At 32.6% G+C, this 14,672-nt stretch overlaps 2 protein-coding genes across 4 annotated transcripts; one reads left to right on the top strand and one right to left on the bottom strand.

Moving 5' to 3' along the window:
• Window positions 1-249: 249 nt before the first annotated feature.
• Window positions 250-1,755, bottom strand: LOC140893587 (xyloglucan endotransglucosylase protein 1-like). Its single transcript, XM_073302668.1, has 3 exons — window positions 1,422-1,755; window positions 1,112-1,305; window positions 250-941 (listed from the first exon to the last, which is right to left on the bottom strand). Exons 1-3 carry the CDS (start codon window positions 1,689-1,691, stop codon window positions 575-577), a joined length of 831 nt encoding a protein of 276 aa, XP_073158769.1. The 5' UTR covers window positions 1,692-1,755; the 3' UTR covers window positions 250-574.
• Window positions 1,756-8,252: 6,497 nt separating this feature from the next.
• LOC140893586 (2-methoxy-6-polyprenyl-1,4-benzoquinol methylase, mitochondrial) lies at window positions 8,253-13,304 on the top strand. 3 transcript variants are annotated; one of them, XM_073302665.1, is made up of 9 exons: window positions 8,253-8,411; window positions 10,378-10,504; window positions 10,618-10,679; window positions 11,144-11,299; window positions 11,831-11,975; window positions 12,306-12,377; window positions 12,705-12,813; window positions 12,938-13,043; window positions 13,143-13,304. In XM_073302665.1, exons 1-8 carry the CDS (start codon window positions 8,309-8,311, stop codon window positions 13,037-13,039), a joined length of 876 nt encoding a protein of 291 aa, XP_073158766.1. In that variant the 5' UTR covers window positions 8,253-8,308; the 3' UTR covers window positions 13,040-13,043; window positions 13,143-13,304. The 3 variants fall into 3 exon arrangements, with proteins under 3 accessions (XP_073158766.1, XP_073158765.1, XP_073158768.1); XM_073302664.1 differs by having other exon boundaries at window positions 12,938-13,304; XM_073302667.1 differs by lacking the exon at window positions 10,618-10,679 and having other exon boundaries at window positions 10,378-10,524; window positions 12,938-13,304.
• Window positions 13,305-14,672: the final 1,368 nt, after the last annotated feature.

Here is a 14,672-nt window from a genome sequence, read left to right as displayed (position 1 = left end):
ATTGAGAGGCTTGAAATTAGGAAGTTACAGCAAATCTTGGATTTGACAGCAAATGGGATGGAAGAATATCTTGTGGATACATTGGCCAATTTTGCTTTAATTTGTCTGACAGAAGTGAAAGGTGAGTGTTCACTGTTTATTTCCCATTGTCGGTGCTCTTTCACTATTTGGACCTCAAAGATTTGGTTCCAAGAGTGATTGTGTACGTGCATGTAAAATAAGTGGATAAAGTCCATAAAAAAACATATGTAAATGGATAAATTTCTTTATTTGAAGTTTGAACAGCCCAAGTCAAAAAAATTTATTTAAACATTTCTCAGCACACCATTCTTCTTTATTATTATTTAAACACTTCCAAAGAATAAAATATACAAACTTTTTACACACCTATATATGGATGAGACACATACGTAGGGGTTGGTAGAAGGATTAACAACATAAAAAGGAACAGAACACCCCCTATAGCCAAAACCCAAAACCACAAAAAGGGAAAAGAAAATCATAAAACATAAACAACATGAAAAAAAAAAAGAAGAAAATTTAAAGATCTTACACTTGATTAAAATCTATTACATCATGCAATGGAGCATTCTGGGGGGAACCCTTGAGGAAACCTCCTGTAGTCAGTGCAATAATTGTAAACCATATAAGTCCTCTGTATCCACTTCATTTTTGCGATCGCAGCGTAATCCAGTGACTGTGAGAACCAAGAGTTTGCTGAACATGAAGCATAGCTGGGGCAAGAGAGGGCATTGAATCCAGTGAAAGTGGCATAGAAAGGAGCCTTGGACCAATCCGTTTTCACTAGTCCCCCTCTTGTCGCCCAGTCATCTGCATTCCACAGGCTCGCGTATATCCACATCGGTTGGCTTTTCGGGAACGGTATCCCTCGGGATTCAAGATTCTTGAATTGCCTCACCGGAGTCCCGTCCACCGAAAATCTGTTCAAATTCATGGAACATCCTAATTAGACAAAAGATTCATGATCAAGTTTTATACGAGGGCGGGGATAAGAACTTCCAGTTCTTCGGCCACGTGATCTGCCCCTGCTTTCGAATACATGCGCGTGCATGTGCGTGTGCGTGTGGATGTTATTATATATTAGTCTTACATGATGCTTTGAGGATTCCATTGGATGGAGTAAGTGTGAAAGTCCTTGGTGGGATCAAACCAGAGATAAAATTGTTGCTCTTTGCTGCCTTTGCCTTGTGCATATACATTTGTATGCATAACATAAGGTTGCCCCGTAACATTACCAAGAAATTCGAAGTCGATTTCATCGTGGAATTGTCCAAGTGATGATAGCTAAAAAGTAAAAACACACATAACGAAAACGGTTAGTATAAGAACTGATGCATCAATATCCACTGTTTCTTAAGGATGTTAATTTGGATCATATATATGCATGGATATAGACTTACATAGTATGTGGTAACTGTGCCAGCAGAATTTCCGGGCACAAGCTTGATCTTCATGTCGATTTTCCCAAACAGGTACTGTTTCTTGGACCTGAATCCGGAGCCAGATTCCCTGTCCAAAGTCAGTGTGAGCGAGTTGCCGTTGTCGAAGGATCTGGCCCGTCCCCCGCCCCACGCTACCCCGAAATCTTGGTAGAAATTCCCGGCAAAAGCAGCCGAGACGAAGGAAAACAACGCCAAAAAAATCGCAAGCATCTTCATTATGTGGTGCATGTAAAGAGTTTGTTCTTTACTTGACTAGGAAAGGTGTCTTGAAGTTTTTGTGTTGTGCATGAAAAATGTGTCGGTTTATATAATGTGTCAAATTGGCAAGAGCCTGGTGGGGTTTGAGCTTGGGTGGATATGCTTCAAAGTTGAAACTAGTACATTATTTTATTAGCATGATTAAATCATAATTTTTAAAATTGTGTTATTTAGATATTAATTTCATGACATTAAGGGGTGATTTAGAAATTAATCTGGGTTAATTTTTAATATAATTTAATTTCCCATAACACAATTAACTTAGAAATAATGAAAAAAAGAAACATGTGTAGCTATTGATAGGGGATGTTAATGTTGACTTGGATTTTGTTAAGAAGAGGGACCACGAGACAGCTAATGCAAATTATGCAATGACGTGAGAGTTATCAATAATATTTACTACATACATGCATGCTACATAACATATCTCAATAATTTAATTTATATAATTTCTATTTTTATTTTTGGAATTGAAATTATAGAAATAATTTAATATTATTGAAATAAATGAAGAATAAATGGGTGACACCCATCCTTTGGTGACACAGCTGGCTGGATGTAACCATACTGTTTGTTAATTGGTTGATTTGATTTTTAGGCCTCGCTATTCAATTGCCTTGCAACAAGTTGCATTACTACTGGATTTTCCTTTTTATTTTCTTTTTTTTAAAAAATTATTGGTACCTACTCTCTGAATATATAACTAAAAATGTTTTCAAGATAAGATTAATTTTTTAGCTATAGATATTATCATGTAAACTTTATTGAAGATTTAGTACATGCAAGTTGCATAATTAGTGTTAGGTATCTCATCCCTAAATATAATTAGGGCTAACAAAAGAAAATGTATTGCTACAGCCTACATACGATAACCGATATATTTTTTAGGTATCTCATCCCTAAAAAAATATAAAATGTAATGGAGATAAGTTAATGGGCTACAGTAGGAGATAAAAGAGATCATAAAAAAACCGAATTTTTTTTTAACATCTCATTTGAAAAACAAAGGTTTATTATTATTTTTTTATTGTAAACATTTAACCAAACTACTTTTATGCCAATAAAATTCAAACAATCGCCCCAAATAAGTGTCTGAATTAATGAAGTAGATAAACTTTTGATAAAGAGTCGGGAGTCGATATTCTCTATTAACACCTTCTCAAACGAGTTTATCGCACATGATTTGTCCGATATGATTTACTTGTCTAGTGTCATCCGTAAAAAAAAAATTCAAACCATCAATTTTTTTTCTTTTGTTATTTCTTTATTAGTATATAACTTTTTTAGGTATTTACTTATATATGCAATATCGGTTCTCAGTATCATCAAAATCGAGACTTACAGTCCTAAATCTTTTGATTTGTAGTAATTTTAGTTTCTTTTATCAAAAGTATTTATATGCTACTAGATATATAATCGGTATATCGACGTTAACTTCATATTTACGTTACGTCAAAAAAATGAAAAACATAACGATAACAATCTAAAATTAGAATTTGATTACACAAACTACCCAAATCAAAAAAAACAAATATATCGAGCCAAAATTGCAAATTCCCCAAAACGTTTACAATACAATAATTCATTTCCCACACCCACCAAGGGCACTATTGGAAAATAAATATAATGGTTATTTGTATTTTTCCAATAATAATTTCAGGTACATTTATATGTGATCAGATGCATTATTTTTGTGGGAACCAAACACAGCTAGAGAGATGAGTTTGTTTTGAGGTAACAGATGGACTGATAGCATCATTCGTCACTCTAGATTTAAAACTCATAATTTTCAATACGGACTCGTTGCTTCAAGAATATATCCAAATACTAACGTCATGCATGCAATTGGGAGTTAAATTATTTAATGAATCTCCATAAATTTCATAAGGTGAAAGTTATAATATAAATAGAATACCTTGATATATAGGGTTGTGAATGAGTCGGGTTGACATCGAATTTGTGCTCAAACACGATCATTATAAAAATCGAGCTTCGAGTGAGCTCGAATTAATACGCATAAGTTTCGCTTCATATGTATGCTTCCAAACTCCGAGCCATGATTTTGATTCACGAGTTCTGATTTATCAATAGATTCACGAGTTTTATACATGAGACTATATCACAGTTTTTAGGAAGATTTCAACAATTTCTTTTATTGTTATTATATTATACAGGACATAACTTTGGTTGAAATATTTTTCACGTATTGCGACACAGTTTGTAATATCTGAATAATATGATTATGATTATTCTACAGAAGGTGTCTTAAAAACATTCACGAACTACACATGAGCCGGATCACGAGCTTTTCAAATAATCAGAGCTTAGCTAATTAATTAGGCTTGAGGTAGGCAAATAACTTGCTCTCTTCCAAAATTATCTATTTTGATTTTACTTACGCGGCTAAATGAAAGTGATGATATAAATTTAATCAACTTTTGGATCAAATACGACATTAGACTTAATTTGAATTAATTGTCTCAACATTGTGATCTAATTACAAACTTAATTGCTGGATCCAGTTGGGGCCATAAACAACTGGCGATTCCATGCATGTATTTTCATATCTATTCAAGTACTCCATATAACATGCATTGTTAGATGATTTAATGCATATACATATCACATATATGTGTCGTGCATAATCCGACAATTTTAATCACCCAATAACTTTAATTTAATTTTGTGGTCGTATAACCACGATTAGGACTATATATTAATTGCATTGTAATATTAATTCTTAGTATTAATAATATCGTTAAGAGATTTATTTCTTGAATTGATATGTATATTGAAGAGGGTAGATATTAATTAGGCGCATGATTTACTAACTTTTGTATACAAATTAATTATCACTAATTAAGCACCGTGTTATTAAATCAGCCGCCTCTGTTTAAGGTTTAAATTTGGCGGGCACAGCATTGCTGTCATATAATTGAAGATCACTACTCCTCAACAACCAATATTGTTAGGCAACACCGTCAAATTTTATGCCGAATCTAATCAATCATTTTTATTTATATTTGGGTTTAAGATTGAACATTTGTCGTTTTATCAAAAGTTATAGCTGATGATAATTAATTGTGCTCAAGCGTCACGTTTCATTTACTCGGCAAGAACAATTATTGCACCTCAAAAATTGACTCTATTGAGATAAAGTTAACAAATGATGTTTGAGCTACAATACATGAAAAAATATTGGAGTTGTATCGTTACTATCAACTAAACTTTTGATAAAATGATTGCTCTTACCATTTAGTTATAAAATCTATATTATTTAATATAATACAGGAGGAGCCTAAAATAATTAATTTGATGTCATGGTATAATTTTTGATAAACCAACAATACCTTATAAAATGACAAAACACTTCATCTTAATTTAATAAAAAAATTTCATAAAAACCTATTCTGGTCAATTTTTATTTATTTATCTATAATTATCATATCTATCCCCATCTTACAAAATATTCTTTCATCTTTATTTACACTTTTGAATTTTTAAATGGTTTATCCTATATACCATAAAAATATTACAAAAATTTATTTTTAACATTTTTATTTTGATATCAGAGTTTTACATAAATATAATGTTTTGGATTTTTATTCTTTAATGTTAAATATTATTTATATGAAAATAATTTTAAAATGTAAAGAAATTACGTTCATATCATATATAATATTTATATATCATGTTACACACTATCCCATTATATATATATATATATATATATATATATATATATATAGTTTTTTTCAAGTGCCCACCTATCATGCCCACTACCATGTCAATCAATGATGTGACACTATTCTATTGGATATGATAAAGATGTGATAAATTATAGGTCCAATAGAATAGTGCCACATCATTGGTGGGCATGGTAGGTGGGCACTTGAAAGAAACTCTATATATATATATATATATAGTTTCTTTCAAGTGCCCATCTATCATGTCCACCACCATGTCCATCAATGATGTGACACTATTCTATTGGATGTGATAAAGATGTGATAAATTGTAGGTCCAATAGAATAGTGCCACATCATTGGTGGGCATGGTAGGTGGGCACTTGAAAGAAAATATATATATATATATATATATATGCATATTTATTCCAGATCCATATTTTCAAAATTTTAATAATTCGTGTGAAATATATTTTACGTCGTGTGATTTAAGTTATAATAAATAGTTTAAATGGCGCTAAGTTGGCCCTAATAACCCCTTCGATCATGAAGTCATTTTCACACATCACTATTTATAAAAATGTGTGTTCAATAACAATTGGTATCACTTTTTAAAATAAATTTGCAACAGTTGGCATCAATGGATAAGTACCACACTAATAATTGTGGCTTCAATAGTGAATAACAAAGTATATTATTATTATTATTATTATTATTATTATTTAAGAAATATTGGTATCAAATAATTTGAAAAGGGTAAATATCTGCCGTCCCTTTCACTGATTTATTTAATAAAATAGCAGAAATTTATATTGAATTTTGTCCAAAAAATGTATTTATTACAACCGAAGTTTCGCGATTCCAAATACATTAGTTATTTAAATGATTAAATAAATATTTCCAAATTCCTGAGCCATCCACAGTAATAGCACTAATCCAAGTGCTTGCTTTTTTAATGACATGATTTTACAGCAGTGGATGAATAAAATAAACGTGATCATCATAAACAATATTAAACTTAATAATTATGGTTAATAATTGACGGAAGTGCAATAATTATGGCTTCCCAACTCCCAAAGCGGATAGGGCCATTTCGATTTATTGATACATAATATAATTAATTATAAGGTAAACAATTATGATCAAGGTCATATCAAGAATGTACATCGGTGTTAATATTTAATTTTATTTATCTCAGTAACTAAATAGATATAACTTAATGATTTGATTTTTTTGTTGAATTAACTAATTATCACATCTTTTAATTAAGTATAATATATTTTCTTAAAATCATATAAACATTCAAGAATTTCGTTTGAACATTTTCGATGTTTTGATTTGATAAATTACCGAGCCTTAACTCTTAATAATTGGTAAATTTGTAATATTTTGAAATTGGGATGATTTTTTTTTTTTAATTTGAAAATGAAAAATATTATAAATTTAAGATATATATTTAATTCGAAAATGATTATGTACCAAATCAGGGCCCCCATCATTGTGGCCTACGAAAAGTCTACGGCTAGTGATGGATAAGTATAGGTTTTAATTGGTGATTAAGAGTGTTTAGACTCAAGTGTCCAACAATGGTCAAGTTCCAGTCAAGTGTGTGTAGCTTTCTTACTTAATTAATTTTTTAAATTATGACACTTAAGTAAATTTTTTATTTATAATTGATGTCGCAGTTATGTTTGTAACTCTTTGATAATCAAAATATGCGATGTTGATTCCTGAGTCGTTTCAATGACAATGCAACTCAAATTTAAATATTATACTCTTCAAATTTTTTTTAAATATTATATAATAATATTATTATTATAATATTTTCATACGGTGATTAATATTTTTGGATCGAATTAAGAGTAAATCTATATGTGCAGTAAAAGTGAGGCCCATGAGATAAAAGGTAGGGCCCGTACTATAAGATTGGGGAGTCCACGAGCTCCCTACTGAGAAAACATCTCAAATGTAGGGCTAACCATTAAGTTTTATTTATTTACGTTGAATTCTGTATGTGTTATCTTTGGATATGGTTTGGGTAAATATGAACATCATTCAATTTATTATTATTATTATTATTAAATTTTTTCAGAGACATTCATGTGCATATATGTTTTTTTTAAAAAAAGTTTTTTTTAAGATGTACATGTGAATATCTGTTTTTTTTAAAAAAATTTATTGAGATATTTGGGCGAACATCTGATGGAATGTCGCATCAAATTAATGTGTAAGATAAAAAATTATATATATATATATGTAATATATGATTTATTTTATTTGATAACGTAAATTTTTATACGATTTTTATATAAAAAAGCAAGAAGGTACCAGCTTATATTATAAGATCACATGAATGATTTCAGTACGTCAAATAATCTCAAATACTTTTTGCTATTCCCGATCATTTGATTTTTTTTTTACCACGACTACTTCTTTTATATGGAAATCGCTGTTATAAACTTTTTTTAATGCTTTAATTATTTGGTCCCTCAAAAAGGGAAGTGCTTGCAATTCGGATATACTGCTTTTTTTGTCTACATTAAGATGAGTGTTCATTAAATTAAACCATGCAAAATATACTAACACTCACCAAATATTTATGTTTGAATAGTTTAATTTATTGATTTTATATTTAATTTGTTGAATAAAAATATTTCAAACATCAGAAAATAACAATTAAAATAATATTAATATAAATTAATTTAAATTTTCATAATTATTGCATAAAAAATTGGACCACCATTTTTTGAGACCACTTATTGAATGCTAAGAATATAGAATACAAATGGGCCTTCATTTGGGCTAAAAGCTTCAAATTATCACTTCAAAGGGCCCAAATAAATTGACTAAACAAGAAGAAAGAAAAAGAGGGGAGAAGAACTTAGTTGCTCTGTTCCGGCAATGGCGACCGCCTTGAGATTGATTTCTCGCGGCTTGAGGAAGAATACATTCGTTCCGCTATATAATTCTTGCTCCTTCTTACACACGCATTCGACCAGTTTTGGTTAGTCTCTTTTTTGCTCGAGCTATTGATTAATTAATTCAGCTTTGTGTATGTGTTCGTGCTTGTTTACTGATCAACGACTCGTTCTTCTGTTTTACTTTGACAATGAATGGAGTTTTGTGATGGGGGAAATTCTTATGTGAGCTCTGATCCATCTTCTTTGCGTGCTGGAATGTATTTTTCTGCTGCTTTTGGTGGGTCGTGGCTGATTTTTTTTTTCTTCAAATTTTACCAAATTTGTGATAAATACTATCTGCGAAGGAAGACTTGATGCAATGGGCCGGGGGAAAGGGTGATTGATTGCGTGTGTTTTGGTTTGGGAAGCCTGTATTTTTGTTTTTATGCTCGCCGCCTATGTTAAATGTGTCATGTCCCGCGTGCTAAGGTTTTGTTTAACAATTAAACATCGAAAACAACAAGTCTCGTAGTAGATAAAATAGCCAAAACCAGTTCATTTCATAAAAATTATTGTCTTTACGATGCAAAAATCCAAAAGCAAAATAGTGGAAGCATCTACGGCTGAAATAAGGTAAATCCAGCAGAACTTAAAATGAATGAGTTTGAAATCATCTTCTTTGGCTCTTTGCCATCCCCAAAACATAGTCTTTCCTCCTCGTCTAACCGATCTTTTGTTCTTATCTGGGCAGCAGCGATGCAAGGGGTGAGTGCTTGAGAAAACATTTAGCAACTGAGGGCTGACCAACCATGACAAATACTTAATACGTATAGATGAAGTTTTCAAAAATGTCATGTCGTATAGCATATGGCCACAAAGGTCAAGATATAGGATGAACATAATTCGAAACAAAACATCAAAGCGTATCATAAAGATAAAATATTTATCATATAGCACTGAAATTTTATCTTAACATTATATACTAAGCAGTCTCTTGAACCTCTTAGGGACGAGACCATATTATATCCCACCGTGTGAGGGCCACATAACGATTATTATATCTCACAGTGTGAGGTCATATCATATCTTATCATGTTTTGTAATTTCGTTCTCATTTCAAGTTGAATCATAACAGCGCTTGAAAATCATATTTTCTTTTCATAAAAATCAATTATTGGATGAAGGTGTATTCAACATAATTGAAGGCATGCATGATCAACCGGTCGAGGCCATAATAAAAAAGTAAGACGTGCTCAACAGTGGCTTAAATTAAAACAATTGAGCAAAACTTAACTAGACGAAATGAAACAAAAGGATTGGTTAACAATTGAAGCATAGCCTGTTCGATTGCTTTAAAACATACTTATTCTTTTAACACGAAAAGTCCACTTATAGATACGTGTTTGAAAGACGTGAGAACTGTTGCTTGAATTTGGGCAATGTCTCTCGAGTTCTGCCATTTGCTCGAAATAGCCTTCCTCTTGCTCAAAAATTTTGGAGTACCATAGAGAGTGTGTAACTCGAATTTTGGTGTGATATTCTTCAAGCCTTGGAGGGCTATTTATAGATGCTGAGAAGAATTGATATGCTATCTCGAAAATCGCGATCTAGATATACTATCAAGAATTCGAATTTTGGTTGCTGATGGCTCGTTAAGCTAGATATGCTTATCTCGAAAATTCAGTTGTTGACGTCTCGAAAATCTTGTAGATATGCTATCTCGAAATAATTGTCTCCACATTGAACCTTTTGAAATAAATGGCTAATGGGTTAATCCAGCTTGTTTTAAAGTTAGTAATCCAGCATTTTATGGGCATACCAGAAAATTTATCCCAGAAGGGCGAGGGGAGGCTAGAAGTCAAGTTCTAAATTGAGGGAGATATGAAGTTAAATAAGATGAAATTTCAAAAAGAATTACTTGACAGGGTGGCCGCCCAGGTCTTCCCTGTTGCACTTGGTTTCTGACTTTATGTATGTGTGTTATGCAATGAAACAAAGTGCATATTGAATGTGGAACCACTCAGTAACTCTTGATTTTTGAATGTTTGCTATTGTTGATGTTCTTTCCAGGATACAAGGAAGTTAAGGAGGAGGAAAAAAGTAGGCTGGTTGGTAACGTTTTCACGAGCGTGGCAACAAACTACGATCTCATGAATGATTTGATGAGTGGTGGAATGCATAGATTATGGAAAGAAAAGTTTGTTTTCTCTTTTGATTGTAGGATGAGCTACAGTGTTCACTCTTTCTTTAAATACTTTATCGTATTTATTCTGACTCTATCGAGTTTTTATTGTTCAAATGTGATCGTAGATTGGTTTCCATATTGAATCCATTTCCGGGGATGAAGCACCTTGATGTGGCGGGGGGGACTGGTGAGCTTCAAATATGTTAATAGTGTTTGATGGGTGCTGTTAGGTAGATTTGTACGTGCATGAAGCAGATTAACATGGGATTCCAGTAAAGATCAATGAAGGGTCGAAACATCCATGGGTCTCAATTGACCACCTGCTTTTGCTTGTAAATCTTGTATTATGATATGGGTGTTATTCGTTCATTACATCTATGCATGCAAGTTTCACTCACTAATTTTGAGGTTTTGCCTGTATCAAGTTTTTTCTTTTTTGTTGTTGATTGAACCTCATAAAAATGAGATGGTACTGTGTAGCAATATCTCGTCATACATCAAAGATTTGTGGACGTTGCTGAATGTTAAGCTAGTTGCATAATCATTTGGAGAAGAGAAAATTGTATTTTCTTGGAATTTTAAATTTATTTATCACCTGGAGGTACTTTTTATTATATCCAAGACACGAGTAAAGTTTCTCTTGTTTTACAGGGGATGTTGCTTTCAGGATCCTGGAATCTATCAACGATGTTGGACGTCGAGCCTTGAGAGATCAAGATGATAATGTGCCTGAAGAAACTCAAATTTTTGTTTGTGATATAAACTCCAATATGTTAACTGTTGGGAAAAAGCGAGCTCAAGAGAGAGGTGAGTGATGATGTATTCGTTGATTATTATTTACTTGTCACAGTGCACAATGAGGAAAAGTTTCGGCTGATGGGATTTCAAAATAAATGTTTAAGCAAAATTATATGCTTTTAGGTTTAAGGAGAGGTGACTCATGAATTGAAACTAATCAATGATTCACCAAGGAAAATATATATTAGGAGAAAAACCTTGTAGTCATATAAAAGTTATATATATTAAATTCTAACTTTTTTGTTTGTGGGGTGAGCGTTTTTCTCCCCGAGCTTCCTGCTTGATCTATCCTTGGATATGATGGACCATATACAAAACCTTTTGAAATTCCAGTTGATTGAAGGATTTGCATTCCTGGGGACTCGGGGTTGCAGTGTTGCGTACTATTATGTTTCCACAATATAATATTCACTTATTAAATAAATATACAACTCCCTTTGATTACATATAAAAAATCGAGATGCTCCCATTTTGGCCTAGTTTTTTCCAAGATTGAACTATGTGTGTCATTCTAAAGCAGCATTGCCTATATGCATTCAGGTTTTGGAGAGGATAAGTCTCTTGTTTGGGTTGAAGGAGATGCAGAGGAGTTAAAATTTGAAGACAACTCAATGGATGGTTATACAATTGCATTTGGCATTAGGAATGTTACACACATAGAAAAAGCTCTTGCAGAAGCTTTCAGGTTAGTTTCCTCTTCTACGTATTTAGAACTAGTGTCATATCCTGATAATGCATAACAATCTCTTGCCTTAGCGGCGACAACTTTCTACCACTGTGAGGTGGTTGAGTGGGGTATACTGTATATCTGCATTTATCATTGATGAGTTGCTGTTATTGATATTTTATCAAATTTTTTTGCTCAACTTAAAACTATACCCAATCAGGTGTAGTTATTCTTGTTCATAAGAAAGGTGCTGGTCAGTAGGTCATGGCTTTTCTGGATGATCTTCCTTTTCTGTGCTATGAAAATTGAAACCATTCTGGTTTTTTACGTCATTGGTGTGTTTTTCAGGGTCCTGAAACGGGGAGGAAGATTTCTTTGCCTTGAACTGAGCCATGTAGAACTTCCAATTTTTAAAGAGTTGTAAGTATTTCGATCTTGCTTGTTGCTTAAAGAAGGATCCCTTTTCCACACACCATTTATAAAATCGATAACCTGTTCAAGGTCGTCTCCCCTGATATATTTTTTCATTTTTAACATATATAAAGTAAATTGGGGAGTATTCCTTTGTGCGATGAATCCTTCAAAACTATTTGTGTGAAGCAAGAACCAGTCTAATTTTAGGCATAATCATCGATGTCCTGGTTGATAAAAGGTCGACCCGTCGGACTACCATTCAGTATTGTTTTAGTGCATATGTTGCCATCGTCAATGATATGACTTATGAGCTCTCTTTTGTCCTCTGTTTAGGTATGATTTCTACTCATTCTCAGTCATTCCGGTGATAGGAGAGTTAGTTGCAGGTGACCGTGAATCTTATCAGTACTTGGTCGAGAGTGTTCGCCGTTTCCCCACTCAGGTAGAGTGCATGCACGATTGCGCTACTGGTTTTGTGTTGATGTACAAGAGCTCGTTGAGTGCCCTTTTGTTTGGTGGTTTTTTATTTACGTGTATACTTTACGATCTTTACTCTTAACCCGCAGGAAAAATTCGGCTCAATGATAGCAGAGGCCGGGTTTCAAAATGTTGAGTATGAAAATCTAGTCGGCGGAGTCGTCGCCATCCATTCTGGGATAAAATTTTAGGCTTGTACGCTTTCCCAAACTCGGTTCCTCCCTCTTGGTCCTTCATTTTCTTTTGTAGAGAGTTTAGTGGGAAAGGTAATAATAAACGATAAATTTATGCTAGGAGGAGGCAACGTCGCATGTTACTGAGATCCCAAAATTTCCAAGGTGGACGAAACTAAATCAATGTAATAAAACTTGCTCCAAAGTCTCATGTCCTATGTTATCTTGAACTGCGGTGACGAAAATTCTGTTAATTAATACGGTGGGGGTATTTAATATTTTAGTAAGTTTACTCAATGACTTGGATCAAGTTAAAAAAAAAACCGAACAAATGATGTCGGTAGAACGAGGAGATGGCCGCGGCCAAATCGAAAGTCCTTGACGATACAAAATTTGTGTTTGGAGTCACCATACATAACCTTCATTTGGTAATTATGTGAGGAATTTATTCAATTTTTCCTTTGACGAATGTTGTATTTCACCCTTCACATTTGGCCAGAACATTTCATGCGAAGATAGTTAGGGGGTAATAATCTTTTCTTATTCTTGTGAATTGGGCGTGTCGAGCCTCTGAGGAAAGTATTACATGGGTAAAATGCATGCATCGGATGGTAATTTTTTCTTTAATGAAAAGTCGATCAAGTCTAAATCACTAAATATCTCATAGTACATAAGCGTCTTGTCATGTGCCTAAGGGTTTTGTCGATGTTACTCCAAGGAAGTAGTGTCTAAAGTGCATTCAATGTCTCAGTTTAATGTCTAGGGATTAAAGACCATATATCGTTTATATACATAAATAAATTTGGTATTAGATCATACTTGTACACACTGTCCCAATGAACATCTAAATATAGAAACTTATCGATACATGCAAGGGCGGAGGCAGGCTTTGGGCGAAGCCCCGTGCTCAAATTTTTTTAAAATTTTTATATGGCCCAAAAATTTAAAAAATTAATTTGAAGTGTTATTTTTGGGGCTAATGTTATATTAGTCCGGATTGTCCAATTAAAAAAATGAAGTAGCCCATATTTTAGTTCTCAAAATTAATCCAAAAAAAAATTAAAAAATGAGTTTTTTTCAAATCTACTATTGTGTTAGTGTCATATTCTTCATTCTCCATCTTATAAAATTTCTGACATTATAATGTTCCCAATTTTATAAAGTATATATCGACCAAATAATTATGAAATTTGTATATACGCTGAGAAATATTTAATTTTTTTGTAATTAATTTTGATGCGATTTTTTTTGGTTCTTTTAAATAAAAAATTTTACTATTTTTTCTACAAAAATCGGTGTTTTCAGCTTCCATGATTTTTGGATTTCTCGCTAAAAAATTTTAGCCTGGGTGAAACTGAAATTCTGGCTCCGCCATTGGATACATGTGAGGTTCATTATTTTTTTAGTGGATATTGATAAATTTTTAATTTTATATGCATTATTAAAGCAGTACAAGTTGGGTGAAATTAGATGCATTATTAAAACAGTCCCTATACAAATAGGGTGAAATTTCCCGAGAAATTTTGACTACAAATTCAGTGATGCATTGAATATTTTAGGTCATTCATTTAGTCATGGCCATGGGAATTTTGAATACGAATAAAAAAACATATGGGATTTTTACTTTCTTCTTTCTTCGAAAGACCGTTTC

Source organism: Henckelia pumila, chromosome 3 (assembly GCF_033568475.1).
Source record: "Henckelia pumila isolate YLH828 chromosome 3, ASM3356847v2, whole genome shotgun sequence".
Taxonomy (NCBI): Eukaryota; Viridiplantae; Streptophyta; class Magnoliopsida; order Lamiales; family Gesneriaceae; genus Henckelia; species Henckelia pumila.
This window is presented reverse-complemented; position numbering and strand designations above follow the sequence as displayed.